The 20,591-nt window shown below is 45.1% G+C and overlaps 2 protein-coding genes across 2 annotated transcripts in view; both read right to left on the bottom strand.

Moving 5' to 3' along the window:
- WDR88 (WD repeat domain 88) overlaps window positions 1–17,291 on the bottom strand; it is a 45,685-nt gene extending 28,394 nt beyond the window's left edge. Inside the window, exons 1-2 of the mRNA XM_032390143.1 lie at window positions 16,980–17,291; window positions 3,101–3,211 (exon numbers count right to left, since the gene is read on the bottom strand). Of these exons, the coding sequence (XP_032246034.1) occupies window positions 3,101–3,211; window positions 16,980–17,291 (423 nt within the window). The remainder of the gene's footprint in view (window positions 1–3,100; window positions 3,212–16,979) is intronic.
- A 1,475-nt stretch (window positions 17,292–18,766) lies between these two features.
- The window catches only part of GPATCH1 (G-patch domain containing 1), a 54,256-nt gene continuing 52,431 nt past the window's right edge, over window positions 18,767–20,591 (bottom strand). The window contains exon 20 of the mRNA XM_032390532.1: window positions 18,767–19,049. Within this exon, the coding sequence (XP_032246423.1) occupies window positions 19,019–19,049 (31 nt within the window). The 3' untranslated portion in view covers window positions 18,767–19,018. The remainder of the gene's footprint in view (window positions 19,050–20,591) is intronic.

The following is a 20,591-nucleotide window of genomic DNA, read 5'->3' as shown; positions in this document are numbered from 1 at the left end:
TGGAACTAAGAAAACGATCACTGTGGGGCCTGGGACTTCGGTCTGTGCAGCCCACCCCCGGGCAGGCTAAGGTCAGCCCTGGAATGGACCCGCAGCAGGGGGTCCATGTGCAGCTTCAGCACTCAATAGTGACACCTGCTGGCCAGGTAGAGGAACAGCACCCTAGACAGAGAACCCTTTTGGAACAGGTGCACTGCTTGTGAAGAGAATCCTTCCACAAGAAGCAGATGGCAAACAAGCCAGATTTTGTTAGTGAAATCCAAAGGCAGTGGAAATGTCCCTGTTTGTACTGACTGTTTCTTGAAATAAATAAGCAAAAGACAGCTTCCTTTTCACCTGGCATTTGGAGGCAGGAACCCCTCTGTGGACTCAGATAACTGACTCAGATAATTCAAGGCGGGGGTACTGGTCATACTTTAAGTGAAGGGGAGGAAAAGAGGGCCTCCACTAAATAGTTGGGAAAATAGGGAAATGTGACAATACCCACAGCCCAAGTTTATCACGGTTATATAAACAGTGTTTCTTTATGGTCTCAATTTAGGAAACATGGGTATACGTGTGCGAACAAGAAAAAAATAAACTTATATCCCAACATATTTTTTTTAAAGAGACACAACGAGAGAGGGAACACAAGCAGGGGGGAGTGGGAGAGGGAGAAGCAGGCTTCCTGCTGAGCAGGGAGCCCAATGCGGGGCTCCATCCCGGGACTCTGGGATCATGACCTGAGTCGAAGGCAGATGCTTAACGACTGAGCCACCCAGGCGCCCATCCAAAATTTTCACAGCAGTTAACTCCAGGGTTGTGAAGTGATGGCTCTTGTTTCTTCTCTGTGCTGTGAGGAAAACCACCAAAGTTGCTATTTCTTAATGACTGGAAAGAGGCATGCCAATATATTAGAGGGATATTGGGTACAGGATTAAGAATGATTTTTCCCCAGGGTCCCTGGGCGGCTCAGTCGGTTAAGCATCTGACCCTTGGTTTCGGCTTAGGTCATGATCTCATAGTTGTGAGATCGAGCCCCACTTCGGGCTCTGCACCCTGCACAGAGTATGCTTGAGATTCTCTCTCTCCTTCTGCCCCTCCATCTCCCCTCTCTCTCTCAATCTCTCAAAAAAAAAAAAATGATTTTTCCCCAACTTCTTCATATATGTATGGACTTTGCAAATTATTCACAATGGTCCACAGTGAGGGTAAAGGGAGCTTCCAAAAGATTAAATCAGATGCTTGGGTTCTGGGTGGGGCCCAAGAGGAGGGATAGGAGATGCAAGGTGACAGGAGTGGGGAGAGGAGGAAGAAGCAAGGGGACATTTTGGCCAAGATACCATGACAGGAGAAGTCAGTGTGCCGGGCAATGGCTGAGTCATCTACCCAGGGAGCGCTCAGGAATGGCAGCTACACTGGGGCAGGGAGAGCCAGGGGAGAAGCCAGCCAAAGGGCAAAGGTGGGGGAAAGAGAACCAGGAGGAGGGAAGAGGACTTCTTGGAGGTGTCAATGGGGCCAGCCAAGGCAGACAACTGGTGACTCTGGAGAGGGCTGGGGGATGGGGAGTGGCGTGGGAGGGACCTGGAGAAATTGACAGAAGCAGGCAAGGCCATGAGCGAGGCTGGTATCAGGACACTTGGACAGGTGGAAGTGACTGCATCCTGGAAACAGTGGTGTGGACTAGGCAGCCAGACCACTGTGGAGAACCAGGGACATTTCAGTGGATGGTCTCTAATCTTGGGACAAGATAAAACAGGTGGATTTCCCCTTTTAGAGACAAGAGCCTTTGGCCCAAACAGACAGAAACCCCTGTGAGTCCCTCCACTGGTTCAAAAGGTGAGAAGAATGTGGGGAGGATCTGAGCTGCCCAAGCAGGATGCACACTTGGAAAGCTGCCCCCCCTCCCCCTCCCCCTCCTCATTCCCTGGGTGATGACAACCCGTAGAGCCCCCTCGCCCCTGGCTCCTCAGTCTCCCCAGAGGGCTGAGAAAGGGTTTAAGGCTCTCAGAAGAACCAGAAGTTTTCCCAGCAGGAGCTCATGAGCCACAGCAGAGGTGGGGAACGGATGGCTGTTGGGCATCCAGGCAGGCCCCAGGATAGCCCCAGTATGCAGCTGGACCTGGAGAGTTTCAGGGAGGCCCAGGAGGTCATGTGACCACCCAGGGTCACACAGCTGAACCACTTGGACCATCCCCAAACCCTCCTGCCTAGTCTGCCAGGCCTTGGTACCCACTGATGACACAGAAGATGACCTTGTGGTCATCTGGGGGGTGAGGAGCTATCCTTCACCTGATTACCCAAACCGGAACCCAGGAACCAGCCCAGATTCCTTTCTATCCCCTCCTGCCCCTGAAGCCAGAGGAGACGGCAAAACTCAGAATGGACTGTTGTCCCCCATGGGCCCAGCCCCAGCCACACAGTCATCTGTAGCCTGGCCCCTGATGGCCACTGACATCCCCCATCCCCGCTCCCTCATCACCTGCTCCTGACTGACCAGCAATGCCCCCAAATAGGCCTTCCAGCATCTGCTGGCTATGCCCAGAGGCTTTGGAAGAGTTCTCAGTGGCCACGTCTCTGCAACCGCATCTGACCATCACACACCCCTGTTCCTTGTGCCCCTGCTTCCTGCACCTTGGGGCACTGAGCCATGCTCAAGCCTGCCCCTCCAAACCACCTCTCATGGACAGGTCCCAGGCCTGGCCACTTTCCTATCCTCTGTGACCACCTAGGCCTGGTCATACCATCTCTGTGGATGGAAGTGAAGTTTCCAAATGAGAAGGAGACCCAAAGAGAGGCCACAGCTCAGAGATCCCAGGTAAGCCCTAGGTACAGCGGGAACTGTCCAACAGTAGGTGGGGGGTTCCGCCAGTTGTCCCCATCCCGTGCTCCTATGTTTTCCAAATCAACAGGCCACCAGCAGCCACACTAAACTCATCTCTCTCCAGGGGCTTGACGCTAGGGTTGAACTGTCACTTGGCTTCTCCTTCTTGCATTTCGCTCAGAAAGTTCTCTCCAAGTCTTTGGGATCCTTGAGCATCTGGGAACTCTCCATAAGATATGGCACAAGCTTATATCCCCTACTGGGACGTTCTCATCTCACCTACACCAGGCCACCTACCCACAGCTTTAGAGTGCAGTCATAAGAGCTACTGAGGAGCTTCGTGTCATCCACACAGAAGTTACAGGAGCTCACAAGGTCCTCATGTCCCCTCAGAACTTTAAACGGGATCTGAAAAAAAAAGAGAGATTGAATGAGTTCAACAGCTTACAAAATACAAGATTAATATCAAAAAATCAATTGTGCTTCCATACACTTGCAATGAACAAACTGGAAAAAAAGACTAAAAAAAAAATTCCATTAAAGGCATCAAAATAGGAACACATTTAACAAAAAAAAAAGTGTAAAACTTATACTCTGAAAATTACAGAACATTGTTGGAAGAAATTTTAGAAGACCCAAAGACATGGGAAAGCAGCCCATATTCATGGATTAGCTATTACCTTACTATTGTTAAGATGAAAATACATTCCAAGATGATCTACAGATTCAGCAGTATCCCCTCAAGATCCTAGCTGACTTCCTTTCCAAAATTGACAAGCTGATCCTAAAACTTACATGGATGCTCAAGGAAAGCAAAATAGCCAAAACAATCCTGAAAAAGAACAAAGGTGGAGTACTCACAATTCCCAGTTTCAAAATTTACCACACACAAAAAGTGACCACAGTCAAGACACTGTAGTTACTGGCCGAACAACAGACATAGAGATTGATGGAACAGAATTGAGAATCCAGAAATAAGCCCTCATATTTTAGGTCCCTTGCTTCCTTAACAAGGGTGCCGAGTAATTAAAACTGGAGAGATTAGTCTTTTCAACAGATCGTGCTGAGACAAATAAAATCCACCTGCAAAAGAATGAAGGCGGACCATTGCCTCACGCCACCTACCAAGGTTAACTCAAGATGGATCAAAGATCTCAATGTGAGAACTAAAACCACAAGGCTCTTAGAAGAACACATGGTTGTAAGTCTTCGGGAACTTGAGTTAGGCAGTTCCGACACCATGTGCACAGGCGGCGGCAGCAGCAACAGTGTGAACCTGGGCATTATCAAAATTAAAAACTTGCTCTTCAGAGGGCGCCATCAGGAGGGTGAAAAAACAACCCACACAATGGACGAAAACTTTTGGAAATCGTATATCAGATGAGAGATTTTTATCTAGAACACATAAAGAATGCTCAAAACTCAACAATAGAAAAAGGAACAACCCAATTTTAAAATGGGCAAAACATCTGAATAGGCATTTCTCCAAAGAAGACATGTCAGTGAGCTCTAAGCACATGGAAATGTGCTCAACATCATTAGCAATTATGAAAATATAAATCACACATGAATTGAGGGGCGCCTGGGTGTCTCAGTCAGTTAAGCATCTGACTTTGGCTCAGGTCATGATCTTGGAGTCCTGAGATCAATCCCCATGTCAGGCTTTGTGCTTAGCGGGGAGTCTGCTTCTCCCTCTCCTTCTGCCCCTCCCCCCACTCTTGCGCTAGCTCTCTCTCAAATAAATAAAATACTTTTTTTTTTAAAAAGACCATATTGAGATACCACCTCATACCCACTAGGATGTCTATAATCAAAAAGTAAGATAATAACAAGTGCTGGCAAGAATGTGGAAGACTCAGAAGTCTCATACATGGCTGGTGGGAATGTAAAATGGTGTGGCCCCTTTGGGATATAGTTCAGTATTTCCTCAAAAATTAAAACATATACAAATACACGATCCAGCAACTTCACTCCTCGGTATATACCTAACAGAAATGAAAACATATGGCCACACAAAAATTAGAGCATGGGTGCTCATAGCAGTATTATTCAGAATAATCAAATAAACAGAAACAATACGAATATCCATCCACTGGTGAATGAACAGATAAAATGAGGCATATTCACATGATGAAACATGACTAGGCCATACGACAGGAATGAAGGACTTCTCATTTCTGGGCTGAAATCAACAACTCTTCCCAGATTCATAAGACAAGTGAGGTCACAGAGCAGACTGCTGCCCCCAAAACTGGAGAGACAGGCAAATACAAAGAATCCTAAATTATAGAGCAGAAATCCAAGAGCAGTGACCTCCACGGGAACCAGGCCCAGGATTGGGAAACCTGACCTGTAACTGACAAGTTGCTGGAGGTGCAGTGTGGATAATTTTGAGTGTTAAAAATTCCAGGGGGACCCAGCCATGAGGGGCCCTCACATTCATGTTAGCATTACCTCCAGTAGCAGACCTGGTCCTCACAGTGAAGATCAGAGAAAAATCCCCTCGTGCTTCTGGCTGGGAGAGGGGTGGGAAAGAATCACTTTGAAATATTCCACAGCAGCATTGTGTTCTACCTAACAAGCTTGGCTGTCAGGAGAAACTATTTAGCCAGAGCATAACCCTGATGGGATTTTATCAGAGCCTAACTGACCTGGGGGAAAGGAAATACCCAACCCTAGCCAGCTCTGGCCTTCCACATGGGAGGAGGGAAACACCCAGATGGCCACTCTAGCCTTCCAATCCCACCTAACCTCAGAGTGGGGGCAGAGGGTGCAGACTTTAAAAGCACCTATGAAGTTCACCACTCTGACGCAGAGGCCCACTAAAAGACTGAGACCTAGTCATAGGACTATAGACCTTCTCCGCCCCCTACACATTAGCATCACATTACTACAGCTTATTTACAGCTGTTCCTTTTACCCAGTACGTCATGTCTGGCTATCAAGAAAAAAAAAAAAAGTACAATCCTAAGAGGCAGAAAACGTAGCTTGAAGAGAGAGCGCAAACCCAACAACAAAACCAGACCCAGATATGGCAAGGATGTTGGAATTATCAGACCAGGAACTTAAAACACCGGTGGTTAATATGCTAAGGGCTCTAATGAATGTAGTAGACAGTATGCAATGTAAGCAGAGATGGAAATTCAAAGAAAGAACCAAAAAGAAATGCTAAGATCAAAAACACTGTAACAGATAAAGAGTATCTTTGATGTGTTCATTATTAGACTAGACATGGCTAAGGAAAGAATCTCTGAGCTTGAGGATATATCAATAGAAACCTCCAAAACTGAAAAGCAAACATGAAAAAAAAAAAAAGACTTAAAGAAATGGAACAGAATTTGCCAGAACTGTGGGAGAACTACAATCGTGTAATATATGCATAATGAAAACACCAGAAGGAGACGAGAAATATTTGAAACAATAATGATTGAGAAGTCCCCCCAAATTAATTTCAAATGCCAAACCACAGATCTAGGAAGCTCAGAGAACACCAAACAGGATAAAAAAAAAAAAAAAAAATCTACACATAGGTATATAATTTTAAAGATCCAGAAAATCAAAGATAAAAGGACATTCTTGAAAGAAGCTAGAGGAAAATAATGCCTTACCTATAAAGGAGCAAAGATAAGAATCACACCCACCTTCTCAGAAACCATGTAAATAAGAAGAGACTATAGTGAAATATTTAAAGTATTAGGAGGGAAAAAACCCACCAACCTAGAAATTTGTATCCTGCAAAATTATCCTTCAAAAGTGAAGGACAGGGGCACCTGGGTTGCTCAGTCATTAAGCATCTGCCTTCGGCTCATTCCAGGGTCCTGGGATCAAGCCCCACATTGGGCTCCCTGCTCCCCAGGAGGCCTGCTTCTCCTTCTCCCACTCCCCCTGCTTATGTTCCCTCTCTCTCTCTGTGTCTCTCTTTGTCAAATAAATAAATAAAATCTTTTTTTAAAAAAAGTGAAGGACAAATATTTTCTCAGACAAACAAAAATTGAGGAAACTTTGTTACCAATAGATCTGCCTTGCAAGAAATGTTAAAAGTTCTTTAGAGAGGAGGAAACTTATATAGGTCAGAAACTCAGATCTATACAAAGCAAGGAGAGCACCAAAGAAGGAATAAGTGAAGGTAAAATAAAAACTTTGTTCTTATTCTTAATTGATCTAGCAGACAATAGTTTGTTCAAAATAATAATAGCAACAATGTAAAAAATAGCAACAATGTATTATATATTATATAATTAACATGATTATGTATATATTATATTATGTGTGTATATTATGTTAGCATTACCTCCAGTTAATTGGAATTATCATGTTAATTATATTACACACACACACACACACACACACACAAATGAATGACACCAATGATACAATGGACATGAGGGAGGAATTAGAAATATTTTATTTTAAGTTACTGACACTACCCTTGAAGTAGTATAATGTTGTTTGAAAGTGGACTTGAATTAACTGTAAATGTATATTGCAAATTCTTGGGCAACCACTAAGAAAAGAAAAAAAAGTGTATCTGATATGCTAAGAAAGGAGAGAAAATGGAATCACATGGAATGTTCAGTTAAAGCCACAAAAGGTAGAAGAGCGGAAGACAAAAATAGGAATAAAAAACAAGGGCAACAAATAGGAAACAGTAACAAATATGGTGGATATTCATCCAACTACATCGATAATCACTTTGAATGGTCTAAATGCACCAATTAAAAGAAAAATTGTCAGAGTAGATGAGAAAACAGGACCCAATGATACGTTGTCTACAAGAAACCCACTTTAGATATAAAGACACATACAGATTAAAAGTAGGGGTGCCTGGGTGGCTCAGTCGGTTAAGTGTCTGACTCTTGATTTCAGCTCAGGTCATGATCTCAGGGCTGTGAGATCAAGCCCCATGTTGGGCTTCATGCTGGGTATGGAGACTGCTTAAGATTCTCTCTCTCCCTCTGTTCCTATTCCCCTCCCGCTCTCTCTCTTAAAAAAAAAAAAGTAAATGGATGGGAAAAATAGACCATACTAACACTAATGAAAAGAAAGCAAGACTAGCTATATTAATTTCAGATTAAGTAGATGTCACAGTGAGAAAAGTTATCAGAGGTAAAAGGGGGCATTGCATAATGAAAAGGGGTCAATTCTCCAAGAAGATATAATAATCCTTAACATATATGTGCCTAACATCAGAACATCAACTATGTGAGGCAAAAGCTATTAAAATTGCAAAGAGAGGGGCACCTGGGTGGCTCAGTCATTAAGCGTCTGCCTTCGGCTCAGGTCATGATCCCAGGGTCCTGGGATCGAGCCCCGCATCGGGCTCCCTGCTCCACGGGAAGCCTGCTTCTCCCTCTCCCACTCCCCCTGCTTGTGTTCCCCCTCTCGCTGTGTCTCTCTCTGTCAAATAAATAAATAAAATCTTTAAAATAAAATAAAATAAAATAAAATTGCAAAGAGAAATAGATGAGTCCACTATCATGGTTGGAGACTTCCCTCTATGAGAAAGGACCAGATCCAGCGGGCAGAAAATTAACAAGGACATAGCGGAACTCAACACCCCATCAGTCAACTGAATGTACAGACTACTTCATCCAACAACAGCAGAATAAACATTCTTCTCAAATTCATATGAAACATTTACCAAGATAGACCACATTCTAGGCCATAAAACACACCTTAACAACAACAACAAAAAAACAGAAATCATATAATGTCCGCTCTCAGAACACAAGGGAATTAAATTAGAAATCAATAACAGAAAGATGATTGGAAAATATCAAAACACATGGAGAGTAAATAACACATGTCTTTTTTTTTTTAAGTAGGCTCCATGTCCAGCATGGAGCGCAATGCAGGGCTTGAACTAACTACCTGAGATCAAGACCTGAGCTGAGACCAAGAATCAGACACTTAACTGACTGAGCCACCCCTAAACAACACACTTCTAAATAACACAGGGGTCAAAGAAGAAATCTCAAGAGAAGTTTTTAAATATTTTGAACCTAACAAAATTAAAATATGACATCAAAATTTGTGGGATGCAGTGAAAGAAGTGCTTAGAGAGATATTTACAACATTGAATGTGTATATAAAAAAGAAGAAGAATTTAAATCAATCATCTAAACCTCCACTTTAGGAAAATAGAAAAAGAAGAGCAAATTAAATCCAAAGTATACAGAAGAAAAGAAACAATGAGAATTAGAGCATAAGCCAATGAAATTGAAAACAGGAAATTGACAGTGAAAATCAATGAACCCAAAAACTGTTCTTTTAAAGATCAATAAAGGGATGTCTGAGTGGCTCAGTTGGTTAAGCATCTGCCTTCAGCTCAGGTCATGATCTCAAGGTCCTGGGATCGGGCCTTGGGTCGGGCTCCCTGCTCAGCGGGAAGTTTGCCTCTCCCTCTCCTTCTGCCCCTCCCCACCACTCATGCTCTCTCTCTCAAATAAATAAATAAATTCTTTTTAAAAATCAGTAAAATTGATAAGCCTCTAGCCAGGCTAACTAAGAAAAAAAAAAGAGATAACATAATACTAATATCAGAAATGAAAGATTCTATGGACATTAAAAAGATAGTCAAGGAATATTATGAATAATTCTATTTCCACAAATTTAATCACCTGAAATGAAATGGACTAATTTCAAATTTGAAATGAAATGGACTAATTCCTTGAAAGACACAATTTGGCAAAAGTCACAAAGAAAAAATAGACACTCTGGATAGGTGTTTATGAAGAAATTGATATAGTAACTAATTACCTTCCAAAACAGAAAGCTCCAGACCCAGGTGTGTTCACTGGTGAATTCTACCAAACCTTTAAGGAAAAAATTATACCAATTCTCTACAATCTCTTTTAGAGGATAGAAGCAGAGGGACTACTCCTAACTCATTCTGTGAGGCTAGCATTACCCTCATACCAAAACCAGATAATGACATTTATAAGAAAAGAAAACCAGAGACCAATATCTCTCATGAACATAGATGTAAAAATCCTCAACAAATATCAGCAAATTAAATCCGACAATGTATAGAAAGAATTATACATCATCACCAAGTGGGATTTATCCCAGGTATGCAAGGCTACTTCATTACTTAAAAATCAATTATTGATTTTGAGTAATGAATTAATGTTGATGATGAATTAATGTAATTCATCACATCAGTAAGCTAAAAAAGAAAAATCACATGACTATATCAATAGGTGCAGAAAAAGCATTTGACAAAATCCAATAGCCATTTATGATAACTCTCAGCAAATTAGAAATAGAGGGGAACTTCTCAGCTTGCCAAAGACTATCTACAAAAAACCTACAGTTAAGATCATACTTAATGATGAGAAGCTCAGTTTTTCCACTAAGATCAGGTACAGGCAAAGACTTTCCCTCTCACCACTCTTTTTCAACATTGTACTGGAACTTCCAGCTCATGCAATAAGACAAGAAAAGGATATAAGAGGTATAAGATTGGGAAGGAAGAAACAAACCTGTCTTAATGCACAGATGACATTAGCACCTATGTAGAAAATCCAAAGGAATCAACGAAAACTCCTGGAACTAATAGCAGTTTTGGCAAGATTGCAGAATACAAGGTTAATATAAAATACAAAAATCAATCACTTTTTGCTAAGCCAGAAATGAACAAGTGGAATTTTATTTTTTTAAAAGATTTTATTTATTTATTTGAGAGACAGAGAGAAAGAGAGGGAACATGAGCAGGGGGAGGGGCAGAGGGAGAAGCAGACTCCCCGCTAAGCAGGGATCCCAATGCGAGGCTCCATCCCAGGACCCTGGGATCATGACCTGAGCTGAAGGCAGACGCTTAACTGACTGAGCCACCCAGGTGCCCCAAACAAGCGGAATTTTAAATTAAAAACAGTATTATTTACATTTGTACCACACAAAATTAAATATTTAGGCATATATCTAACAAAATATGTATAAGAGCTATATGAGGAAAACTACAAAACTCTGATGAACAAAATCAAAGAATTAAATAAATGGAGATATATTCCATGTTCATGGATAAGAAGACTCAATATTGTCAAGATGTCAGTTCTTCCCAACTTGATCTATGGATTCAATGCAATCCCAATGAAAATCCCAGCAAGTTATTTTGCGGATATCAACAAAGTGATTATAAAGTTTGCATGGAGAGGCAAAAGATCCAGGAGAAGAACAAAATACTGACACCACACAACTTCAAGACTTACTATAAAGATATAGTGATCAAGACAGTGTAGTATTAGTGAAAGAATAGAGAAATAGATCAGTGGAACAGAATAGAAAGTCCAGAAATAGATCCACATAAATAAAATCAACTGCTCTTTGATAAAGGAGCAAAGTCAATACAATGGAGAAATGACAGTCTTTCAACAAATGGTGCTGGAACAATTGGATATCCACATGCAAAAAACTAAATCTAAACATCCACCTTACATCCTTCACAAAAACTCAAAATGGATCACAGACCTAAATGTAAAATGCAAATTTAAAAAAACTCCTAGATAATAATCTAGAAGATCTAGGTGATCTTGGGTGGGGCAATGACTCTTTAGATACAATGCCAAAAGCACAATCCATGGAAGTAATAATTGATGAGCTGGACTTCATAAAAATTTAAAACTTCTGCTCTTTGAAAGACAATGTCAAGAGAATGAGAGATAAACCACAGACTGGGAGAAAACATTTGCAAGAGACACATATGATAAAGGATTATCATCCAAAATTGTCAAAGCTTATCACTTCTCGGCCTTTTGGCTAAGATCAAGTGCAAAATTGTCAAAGTTTAATAAGAAAATAAACAACCCAATTTAAAAAATGAGCCAAGACCTTAACAGACACCTCACCAAAAAAGATATATGGGTGGCAAATAAGCATGTGAAAAGATTTTCCACATCATTTGTCATCAGGGGTTTGCAAATTAAAACAACAGTAAGATACCAATACACACATATTTAAAGGCCAAAATCTGGAACACTATCAATACCAAATGTTGGCAAACATGTGGAGAAACAGGAACTCTCATTCATTGCTGGTGGGGATGCAAAATGGTACAGGTACCTTTGAAGACAGTTTGACGGAGTCTTATAAAACTAAACATACTCTTAACATACAATCCAGCAATCATACTCCTTGGTATTTATCCAAAGGAGTTTAAAACTTATGTCCACACAAAAACCTGCACACGGATGTTTTTTACAGCTTTATCCACTATTGCCAGAGCTTGGAAGTAACCTTGAAAAACCTGAAGATGTCCTTCGGTAGGTGAATGGATAAATAAACTATGGTACATCCAAATAATGGGATATTATTCAGTGCTAAAAGTAAATGAGCTACCAAGCCATGAAAAGACACATGAGTCATGAAAAAAAACATTCAGGAAACTTAAATTCACATTACTAATGAAAGATTTAGTAGACTCAGTACATTCATTAGTAGATTTCAGATTACTAATGAAATTACTAGTGAAAGAAGCCAGTCTGAAAAGACCACATACTGTATGCATCCAGATTGATGGCATTCTGGAAACTATAAAGACAGTAAAGAGATCAGTGGTTACCAGGGGTTGGGAGGTTTGGAGAGAGAACAGGCAGAGCACAGAGGATTTTTAGGACAATGCAACTACTCTGCATGATAACATAATGACTATACATGTCAGTATACATTTGTCCAAAGCCATACAATGTACAACACGCAGAGTGAAACTGTGGACTTTGGGTATCATTGTAGGATCATCAATTGTTTTAAATATTTAATTTAGTGGAGCGTGTTGATAATAAGGCCATGCATGTGTGGAGGTAGGGGATATGCAAGAAATCTCTCCATCTTCTGCTCAGCTTTGCTGTGAACCGAAAACTGCTCTAAAGTCTATTTATAATACATATAACATGTATTTATTATATGCATATATATGTACTTTTAAATAAATGAAGTACTAGTACATCCTGCAACATGGATGAACCTCGAAAACATTATACTAAGGAAAAGGAGCCAGTCACAAAAGACCACATGCTGTTTGATTCTCTTTCTAGGAAAGGTCTAGAATAAGCAACTTTATAGGGACAGAGACCAAATCAGTAGTTGGCTAGAGCTGGGAGGATCGCTTGAGGAGAAATGGGGACTGACTGCTAATGAGTATGGGGCTTCTTTTCCAGACGATGAAATGTTCTACAGTGATGTGTCGCTAGTTGCAGATCTCTGCGAATGCGCTAAACCCCAGACTTTATATGGGTGAATTGTATGATATGTGAATTACACCTCAATAAAGCAGTATTTTTAAAAGGGAGGGGGATAGAAGGAGCAAGCCTGAAATGGTCTACTACCCAACCCCCCATGGCGTGCAGGGGATGTGTGTCAGGCTGGGGTGTGTGTCCGGGATGTGGGGATGCCCTGCTGTGGGAGTGTGAAGAACGCGAGGGCATGCGGGACACAGCAACCAGGGTTTGGGGCACTGCCCCAGGGAGTGCGGAGGTGCAGGGACTCTGGATGGGGGGACCAGGCTAGAGTGAGGCAGGCTCAGCAGTAGGTGCAGGGATGAGGGGAGGTGTGAGGACCGGGGTTGCGGGGGGGGGGGGGGGGGGCGCGGGGGTGTGGGGATGCGGGGAAGGAGGCATTCTCCGCCTCCTGGGAGCGCGGAGAGGTGGGACAGGGACTCGACCACCCCGCCCGGGATCCCGGCCACCAGGGGAGGTAGGCAAGCCTGGCGGGCGGCGGGCCCCGGGGCATCCAGCAGCCCTGGGGAACCAGCCGCCTCCCCGGGACGCTACCCCTTCTGTCGTGGGTGCCCGAGACGCCCCCAGCTCCCCATTCTGCAGCTGCCTCGGTCTCCAGGCCAAACTCCTTGGTCTTTGTTCTCGCCTGGCAAAAACAGAGCTTAATTATGGCCAAACAGACCAGCAGGAACGGGGGGTGCGGGGGCGTATCCCTCAACCCCATCATCCTTTCTGGGGACGCCCGTTCCGAGTTTTTTCTGGGCATAGTACTTTGGGGTTCATTAGGGAAAGGGACCCCGAGGCGCTGCGGAGAGACGTTCCAAATACACAGAGACGTCTTTGGAGGCACTAACAAAAATGGAATATAGAGGATAGTCCAATTTTTGTAAAAACAACAACCAAAAATCAGTTCTTTTATATATATATAGCGTTCCTTCCCTTGATCAATAAATATGTCATAGACTCGTCAGGCCTTGATCTAGGTGCTGCAGGGCTGGCCGGAACCAAGGGGCAAAGACCCCAAGCGGGGAGCGAGAGTCCCCGTGCGCGTGGGCGGGGCGGGGGCTGCACAGGCTCCAGCCCCCGCCGGCCGCCGGAGGTGGCGCGCGGCCGTCCGACAGCCAGCACGCAGGGCCAGCTCAGGGCCAGAGGCAAGTGAGCGGGCTGCTGCGCATGCACCCTGGGCCGCGGGGCGCCCTTCCCGGGGGGGCGGTACAAGCTGGATGTCCGCAGGTCACAGGGAAGGGGGACAACAGCGAGATGAGCCATTTGCGAAATGGCCTGGAAAGTCATGGTCAGATCTCTGGACTTCATCTTAAATGCGCCCGGAAGCCACGGGTCGAGACTGGTGTGTGGGGAAGGGGGGTCTTGAGCCAATTATTTTTAAAATATTGTGATACATCCCTGTGTGAGTGTGCATTAAATAAACACCAGGAATGAAACATTATCTCTTGAGAATGTGCTTTAACAAACCATCTCAAAGCCTTCAATGAAATCATCTGGAACATGATTAGTTTTGCATTGTGCACCTTCATTTTATTTTTTATTTATTATTTTAAGATTTTATTTATTTATTTGACAGAGACAGAGACAGTGCGAGCAGGAACACAAGCAGGGAGAATGGGAGAGGGAGAAGCAGGCTTCCCACTGAGCAGGGAGCCCGATGTGGGGCTCGATCCCAGGACTCTGGGATCATGATCCCAGCCGAAGGCAGCCGCTTAACGACTGAGCCACCCAGGCGCCCGCACCTTCATTTTAAAAGATCATTTGTTAACATTTTCATTGAGCTACACAACCACGTTAACCAGAGTGTATTGTTTTCAGTCATTGGTCCCCTCTGTTTATTCTAAACCGCTCTTTGTTTTACTGAAGTTCTTCATTTGGATTTTTTTAAAAGATTTTATTTATTTATTTGAGAGAGCGAGGGAGAAAGCTGGGGGCGGGGGGCAGAGGGAGATTTTTTTTTTTTCTTTTTTTCTGTTTGCTGGAGTGCTCCCCTGAGTAACTTTGTGCTCATAGAGAAGCATCATTTCTGAGTCTTTGCAGGTCTGAAGAAAATGTCTTTCTGTTGCCTTTGTTGGGGATCAGCAGTTTGGCCAGGTAGAGAATTCTTAGGTCAGAAACTTTCCTCTGGGAGAAGTTACAGACCTTCTCAACTTCTGTCATCTTCATGGGTCATAAAAACTTTAGGTCAAAAAAAATAATAAGCCACCTGAATGTGCATCCACAGGAGACTGGTTAAAGTCACCAGAAGATGGCCAGCCAGTGGGATACTACCGGTAAAAAAGAACAAGGAAGTTGCTTCTTTATGATATGGAAAGCTCTCTAAAATATGCTAAGTAAAAAATTTAAAACTAGGTGCATAAGGGGTCTAAGGTATGCTTCCATTTGTGTAAAAAAAAAAAGGAGGGATATATACATGTATGTTCTGGGAAATGCATAATTTATCTCTAAAACTACAGAAGAAACTAGAAACATTTCTTGCTTCTGTAGAGAAGAAATGGGGCAGTGGGGACAAGGTTGCTATGCTAGGGAGACCTATTAAAAAAAAAAAGCAGAACATTTTAAATCTATTGAATTTGAATCTTGAGGATGTTCTATTGAAAATTTCTGTGCTCTCCTTTAATTTTACTTTAAAAAAAATCAGGGGCGCCTGGGTGGCTCAGATGGTTGAGCATACCCCAGGGTCAGTGAAGGAGCCCTCCATACCCATGAAACAGTTTGCTGAGCCTTCGGCTCAGGTCATGATCCCAGGGTTCTGGGATCAAGCCCCATTTTGGGCTCCTGGCTCAGCGGGGAACCTGCTTCTCCCTCTCCCTCTGCTTCTCCCCCTGCTCATGCTCTCTCTCTCTGTATCTCTGTGTCTCAAATGAATAAATAAAATCTTTAAAAAAAATTTTTTTACTTAAAAAAAAATCAGAATAAATATGACTAAAAGCGCTGACACACACTTTTCTGGAAGAGATCACAGAGCCAATCAGCAATCCTCGCTGTGGGCTCTGCTCCCAGGTGTTCTGAGGGCTGGCCAGGAAGTCAAGCATCTCAAGCTGATCGCAGGCTTTTCCATCTGTGGTCTGTATGCACACCTTGCTCCTACCCTTGCAACTCAGGCATTCACTAAAGATGGGCTATATCTGCCTGCAATCTTGCACTGAACTGGACTGGCTCTTTCCAAGGGAGTACCACCGTCTTCCTCAGCCCAGAGAGACTGTCTTCACTGCTTCCTTCTCTTTCTTTCCTCCCCCTGCTTCCTCTTCCTCTCCAACACCTCCTCTGTGTAGATCGGCTCTTCTGGATCTCTCGGGCACACATTACCTTTTCTCTCACGGTCATCGATCCTTTATATTTGTTCTTTGGGTCTCAGAGTATCCCATGAGCTTTGTATTCTAATTTTGTTTCAGTTCTCTGCTCTGATTTTAAAGCCTCCATGGAGGATTTTGGTTAGGAAATCCTTCTTCATCCCCAGGAATTCTCTCTGTTCACAGATTATTTCCTACTCCTGGTCACCAGCCTTTGTTTTAATGCAATGTCTCTCAAGTATCACAGAGAAAACAAAGTAGTGTTGATAGGGTTTTTTTTGGGAGGGGGGGTTGTTTTGTGGTTTTTTTGTTTTTCTTTTCATTCTTCTAGGTTTTCTGTTGTTTCTGGAGCAAACTGTTTCATGGGTACGGAGGGCTCCTTCACTGACCCTGGGGTATACACTTGGGGATGTCACCATGGGGACGTTTGGGAGGCTCGGCCAGAAATCACAGTCTGGGTGGGGTCAGGATCCCCCACTTTGAAACACTATCCTCCCCCAGGACAGCCTTGTTTTCCCAGAGACAGCAGCCCAGGGGCTTCACGGGGGGGGAGGGGCGGGCTGGCAAAACCAAGTGGCTCCCACGGCTCTCCTTAGCCGGTTCACTGCGACCTCCCCACGTACTGCGTTCAGGTCTGCGTTCCTCACCCCACCCCCGTAGTCTGACCTTGGAGAGGGTTTCCTGGTCGCCCCAGAACTTCTTCTCAGGCTTCGGGTGCTCCTGGGGTGGTGGTGAGTCCTTGCTGACCTCCAGCGGGTCAAAGGGAGCCAGCAGCCCGTCCTGGCGTGCCTCCAACGTCGACAGCTTGAAGCGGCCATAGGCCCTGATCAGAGCCGTGCCGGGCAGTTTATGGAACAGTTGCTCAAGGTCGCTGGAGAGGACCGAGGGCAGCTGCACGCTACGCAGCTGGGACACTGTCTTCCCGTCCTCGTCCAGGCATTCTGGGGAGCAGGGGGCGCACGGCGGCTGGGAGGCCATCTCGGAGCCTGGCCTGCTGGTGGCCGGCACCCAGCACCAGGCCGGGCCGCGAACGGTGGCGGGCACCCAGCACCCGGGCCCGGCCACGAACAGTGGGCCCGCGCGCCTGCGCCCTGCGGCCGCTTCCGGGGACTGACGTGCCCTCCGCGGGCGCTGCGATCTCCCTGCCTCCGCTGCACGTGGGGCGCGCTTACTCCCAGAAAAACGGGGCTTGAGCCTGGGCGCAAAAGGACTGAGGCCAAGCGGGCGAAACCAGCAGCCCCATCCCTGCAGCCTCCTTTTGGGTCTTCCTGGCTCCCTCTCCCAGGACGATTTCTGTGTGCCCTCTGCCTGTGCGGGGGCTCCTGGCCAACCCACTCTTTTTTTTTTTTTTTTTTAAGATTTTATTTATTTATTTGACAGAGAGAGCGAGAGAGCACAAGCAGGGGGAGCAGTAGAAGGAGAGGGAGAAGCAGGCTTCCCGCTGAGCAAGGAGCCCGATGCGGGGCTCGATCCCAGGACTCTGGGATCATGCACTGAGCCGAAGGCAGACGCTTAACCATCTGAGCTTAACCACAAGAGGCGCCCCCAACCCACTCTTGTCAACAACAGAGAAATGGTCACTGAGTTACAGAATGGGCCCTGGATGAATTCAGATGCAGCTGTTGGGAATGGGGACACACAATATATAAGAGCATGAAGTAAGTATCTGTCACAATGTCAATGACAGAGAACAAATGTCACCTCTAGTCGGGTAGCAGCCCCACCGATAGAAAAAGACTGGGTGGGGGTCACTTGGGTGGCTCAGTTGGTTAAGCGTCTGCCTTCCGCTCGGGTCCTGATCCGAGGGTCCTGGGATGAGTCCCCAGTCGGGCTCCCTGCTCAGCGGGGAGCCTGCTTCTCCCTCTCCCTCTGTAGCTCTCTAATAAATAAAATCTTTAAAAAAAAAAAGAAAAAGATGGGTGGATATTCCCAAATACTAAGGGTTATCATCTCTGGATGGTAGAAGTAGAAGCGGTTTTCTTCCTTCTTTCTACTTTGGAAATCCTTCTGATCTTTCTATGCTGTCACTTTGAACCCCTGCAACTTTTCTCAAGGTCTCATCAGTGATGATGGGCAGCTCCTGAGCGGGGACCCAGGGCTGCAGAGCAAGGACCTGGAACCTGTGTGACCTGGGCTGTGGGTGCACACTCTCCGGCGCTTGGTCTCGGACACTGGGACACTTTGGTGACATCCACCCTAAAAGGCTGAGGCCACCTGCGAGGATCCTGGCACTGGACCGCCCATTGGGCTCCTGGCCACCACCATGCACGAGGAGAGGCAGGAGCCCGGTGCCTGAGGAATGGGGAAACAACCACTTCCTTCTCTCTTACAAGTCCTTAATTAAGTCCAACTGTGCTTATCTGGACTCGGCTTTCTTCCTTCATGCGCAAAATCAGAGAAAACCTTTCACTTTTCATTTCTTTTTAAAAGTTTCAGGAAATAAAAAATCAAGAAGAAAATAGAAAAATTCCATTTTAATTAAACTGTACAGTCTGAATTATTTCCTCTGACACTAACTGAAGTTAAAAATAGAAATCAATTTCTGCAACCTTCCAAGGCAGGCTTTGAAATGTCAAGGTTTTAAAAATTATTTTACAGCATGAATTTACATATAAATACAATCTGTACAATGTATTAAGCGAGCAGTCGATGAGCTTCCATCATGGAGGAGACCTGGGACTGGGACCGGCCAGGGTAGAATTCAATTACTGCCTCCTTAGTGGAAGACTTTTCAGCCTGGAAAAGGAAATAAAGGAGAAAGAAGGACAATTAGGTAAGAACTGGAAAGCCAGACAGCTCCGTGGGAGCCGAGCATGCCAGACCTCCCCAAGTCCCAGTGGCACACGTGTACCCACAGAACAGAGGATGACCGCAAACTATGAAAGCATCATTTAATCTGCTTTCTTAATATGCTTCTCTGTTGCCCCCAGAACACACAGGGAGACTCACACCCCACACTTCATATTAGGACCTGTTTATAAAAGCAAGTTCTAATCCTGGTTTCACCTATCTCATGTAGGACCGCTGGGAAGGAACTGAAAACAAAACAAAACAAAACAAAACAAAACAAAAAACATGCTTGTTCCAGGGCAAAAAGCTCCTAAGCTGACAGTCTTAAATCTCGGCTTCACGGACACAAGGGCATTCATCGAGTAGAGCTGGGCCAAACTGCCTCTAGATCCTTGCTCAACAGCCCCAAAGTGGAAAACCAGATGTCCCCAACAACGGAAGAGATGAATACTCTGTGGTCCCATAAAGGGTTACTCCACAGCAATGAAGGCGAGCCAGCTGCTGCTGCCAGAATCATGTGGCCGAGGCGAGAGTCCTTCTCCAAGTCCAAGCGCTAATCAATGGTGACAGAGGCCAGCAGAGGGGTTACCTGTGGGAATGGGGGCAGGCATGCTAAGTGGGAGGAGACACGAGTGGCTGTGGGGTGCTGGGGTATCCCTTGATCAGGCAGCGAGAATGCACGCAGCTGGAAGCTTATGGTCTGTGCGCATATAAGTATGTGTGTGCACTACAGCGTTTACTAAACCATATGATTCTATGTCTATGAAATTCTAGAATGGGCAAGACAAACTGATAGAAACATGAAGTAGACCGGTGTCTCGGGGGAAGGGGGTGGAGGCGGCCGACTGCGATTCCACCAGAACCAAACTGCACGGTCCCAGAAGAGAAGTACCAGGGCCCTTACCAAGAGTGACACTCCAAGCCAGGTGCTGGGAGTGCAAACGAGCCCCTGTGGTCGTGAGCCTCCTGCCACCCCTCCTAGAAGATGGGTGCAGACAGGCAGTGCACAGAGGGGAGCGAGACACAGAGGATGGAGGGCCCTGCAGGCTCCCAGGGGAGAACCTAGGAGCTCGGGGTGAGGAGCGGTGGGGCCTACACCTGTAGCAACCACAGGGGTCAGGTAAATGCTCTCCACGCTTCTGACCCTCCCTTCCTTGGAGGGAGATGCTCTCAGGGGTGTAAGAACCCCTCCAGCCCTCTTCCTAGGCAAGGATGTGCATGCGTGTGCACGCAGGAAACCCAAAGGCCCGAGGACAACATTTTAACAACAGCACCACCTATATACACTGTTCTGCAGCCTCGGGTGTCCTGATGGTAAGTTTTAGATCCAATCAGTGCAGAGCTGTGTGCCCATGTTTTCCGACTGCTGCACAGTGCCCACAGCAAGCCCCTGCTCCGGCCCTCCCACATGCCCTCCACATGGGCACTGACGGGCTTCCCCTGCAGGAACGACTCATCAGATGGCCCCAAATGCTCAAGGGTGAGGGC

This window comes from Phoca vitulina, unplaced genomic scaffold, assembly GCF_004348235.1.
Source record: "Phoca vitulina isolate PV1807 unplaced genomic scaffold, GSC_HSeal_1.0 scaffold58, whole genome shotgun sequence".
NCBI lineage: Eukaryota > Metazoa > Chordata > Mammalia > Carnivora > Phocidae > Phoca > Phoca vitulina.
The sequence above is the reverse complement of the archived record's forward strand: the minus strand, read 5'-3'. Positions and strand labels throughout refer to the sequence as shown.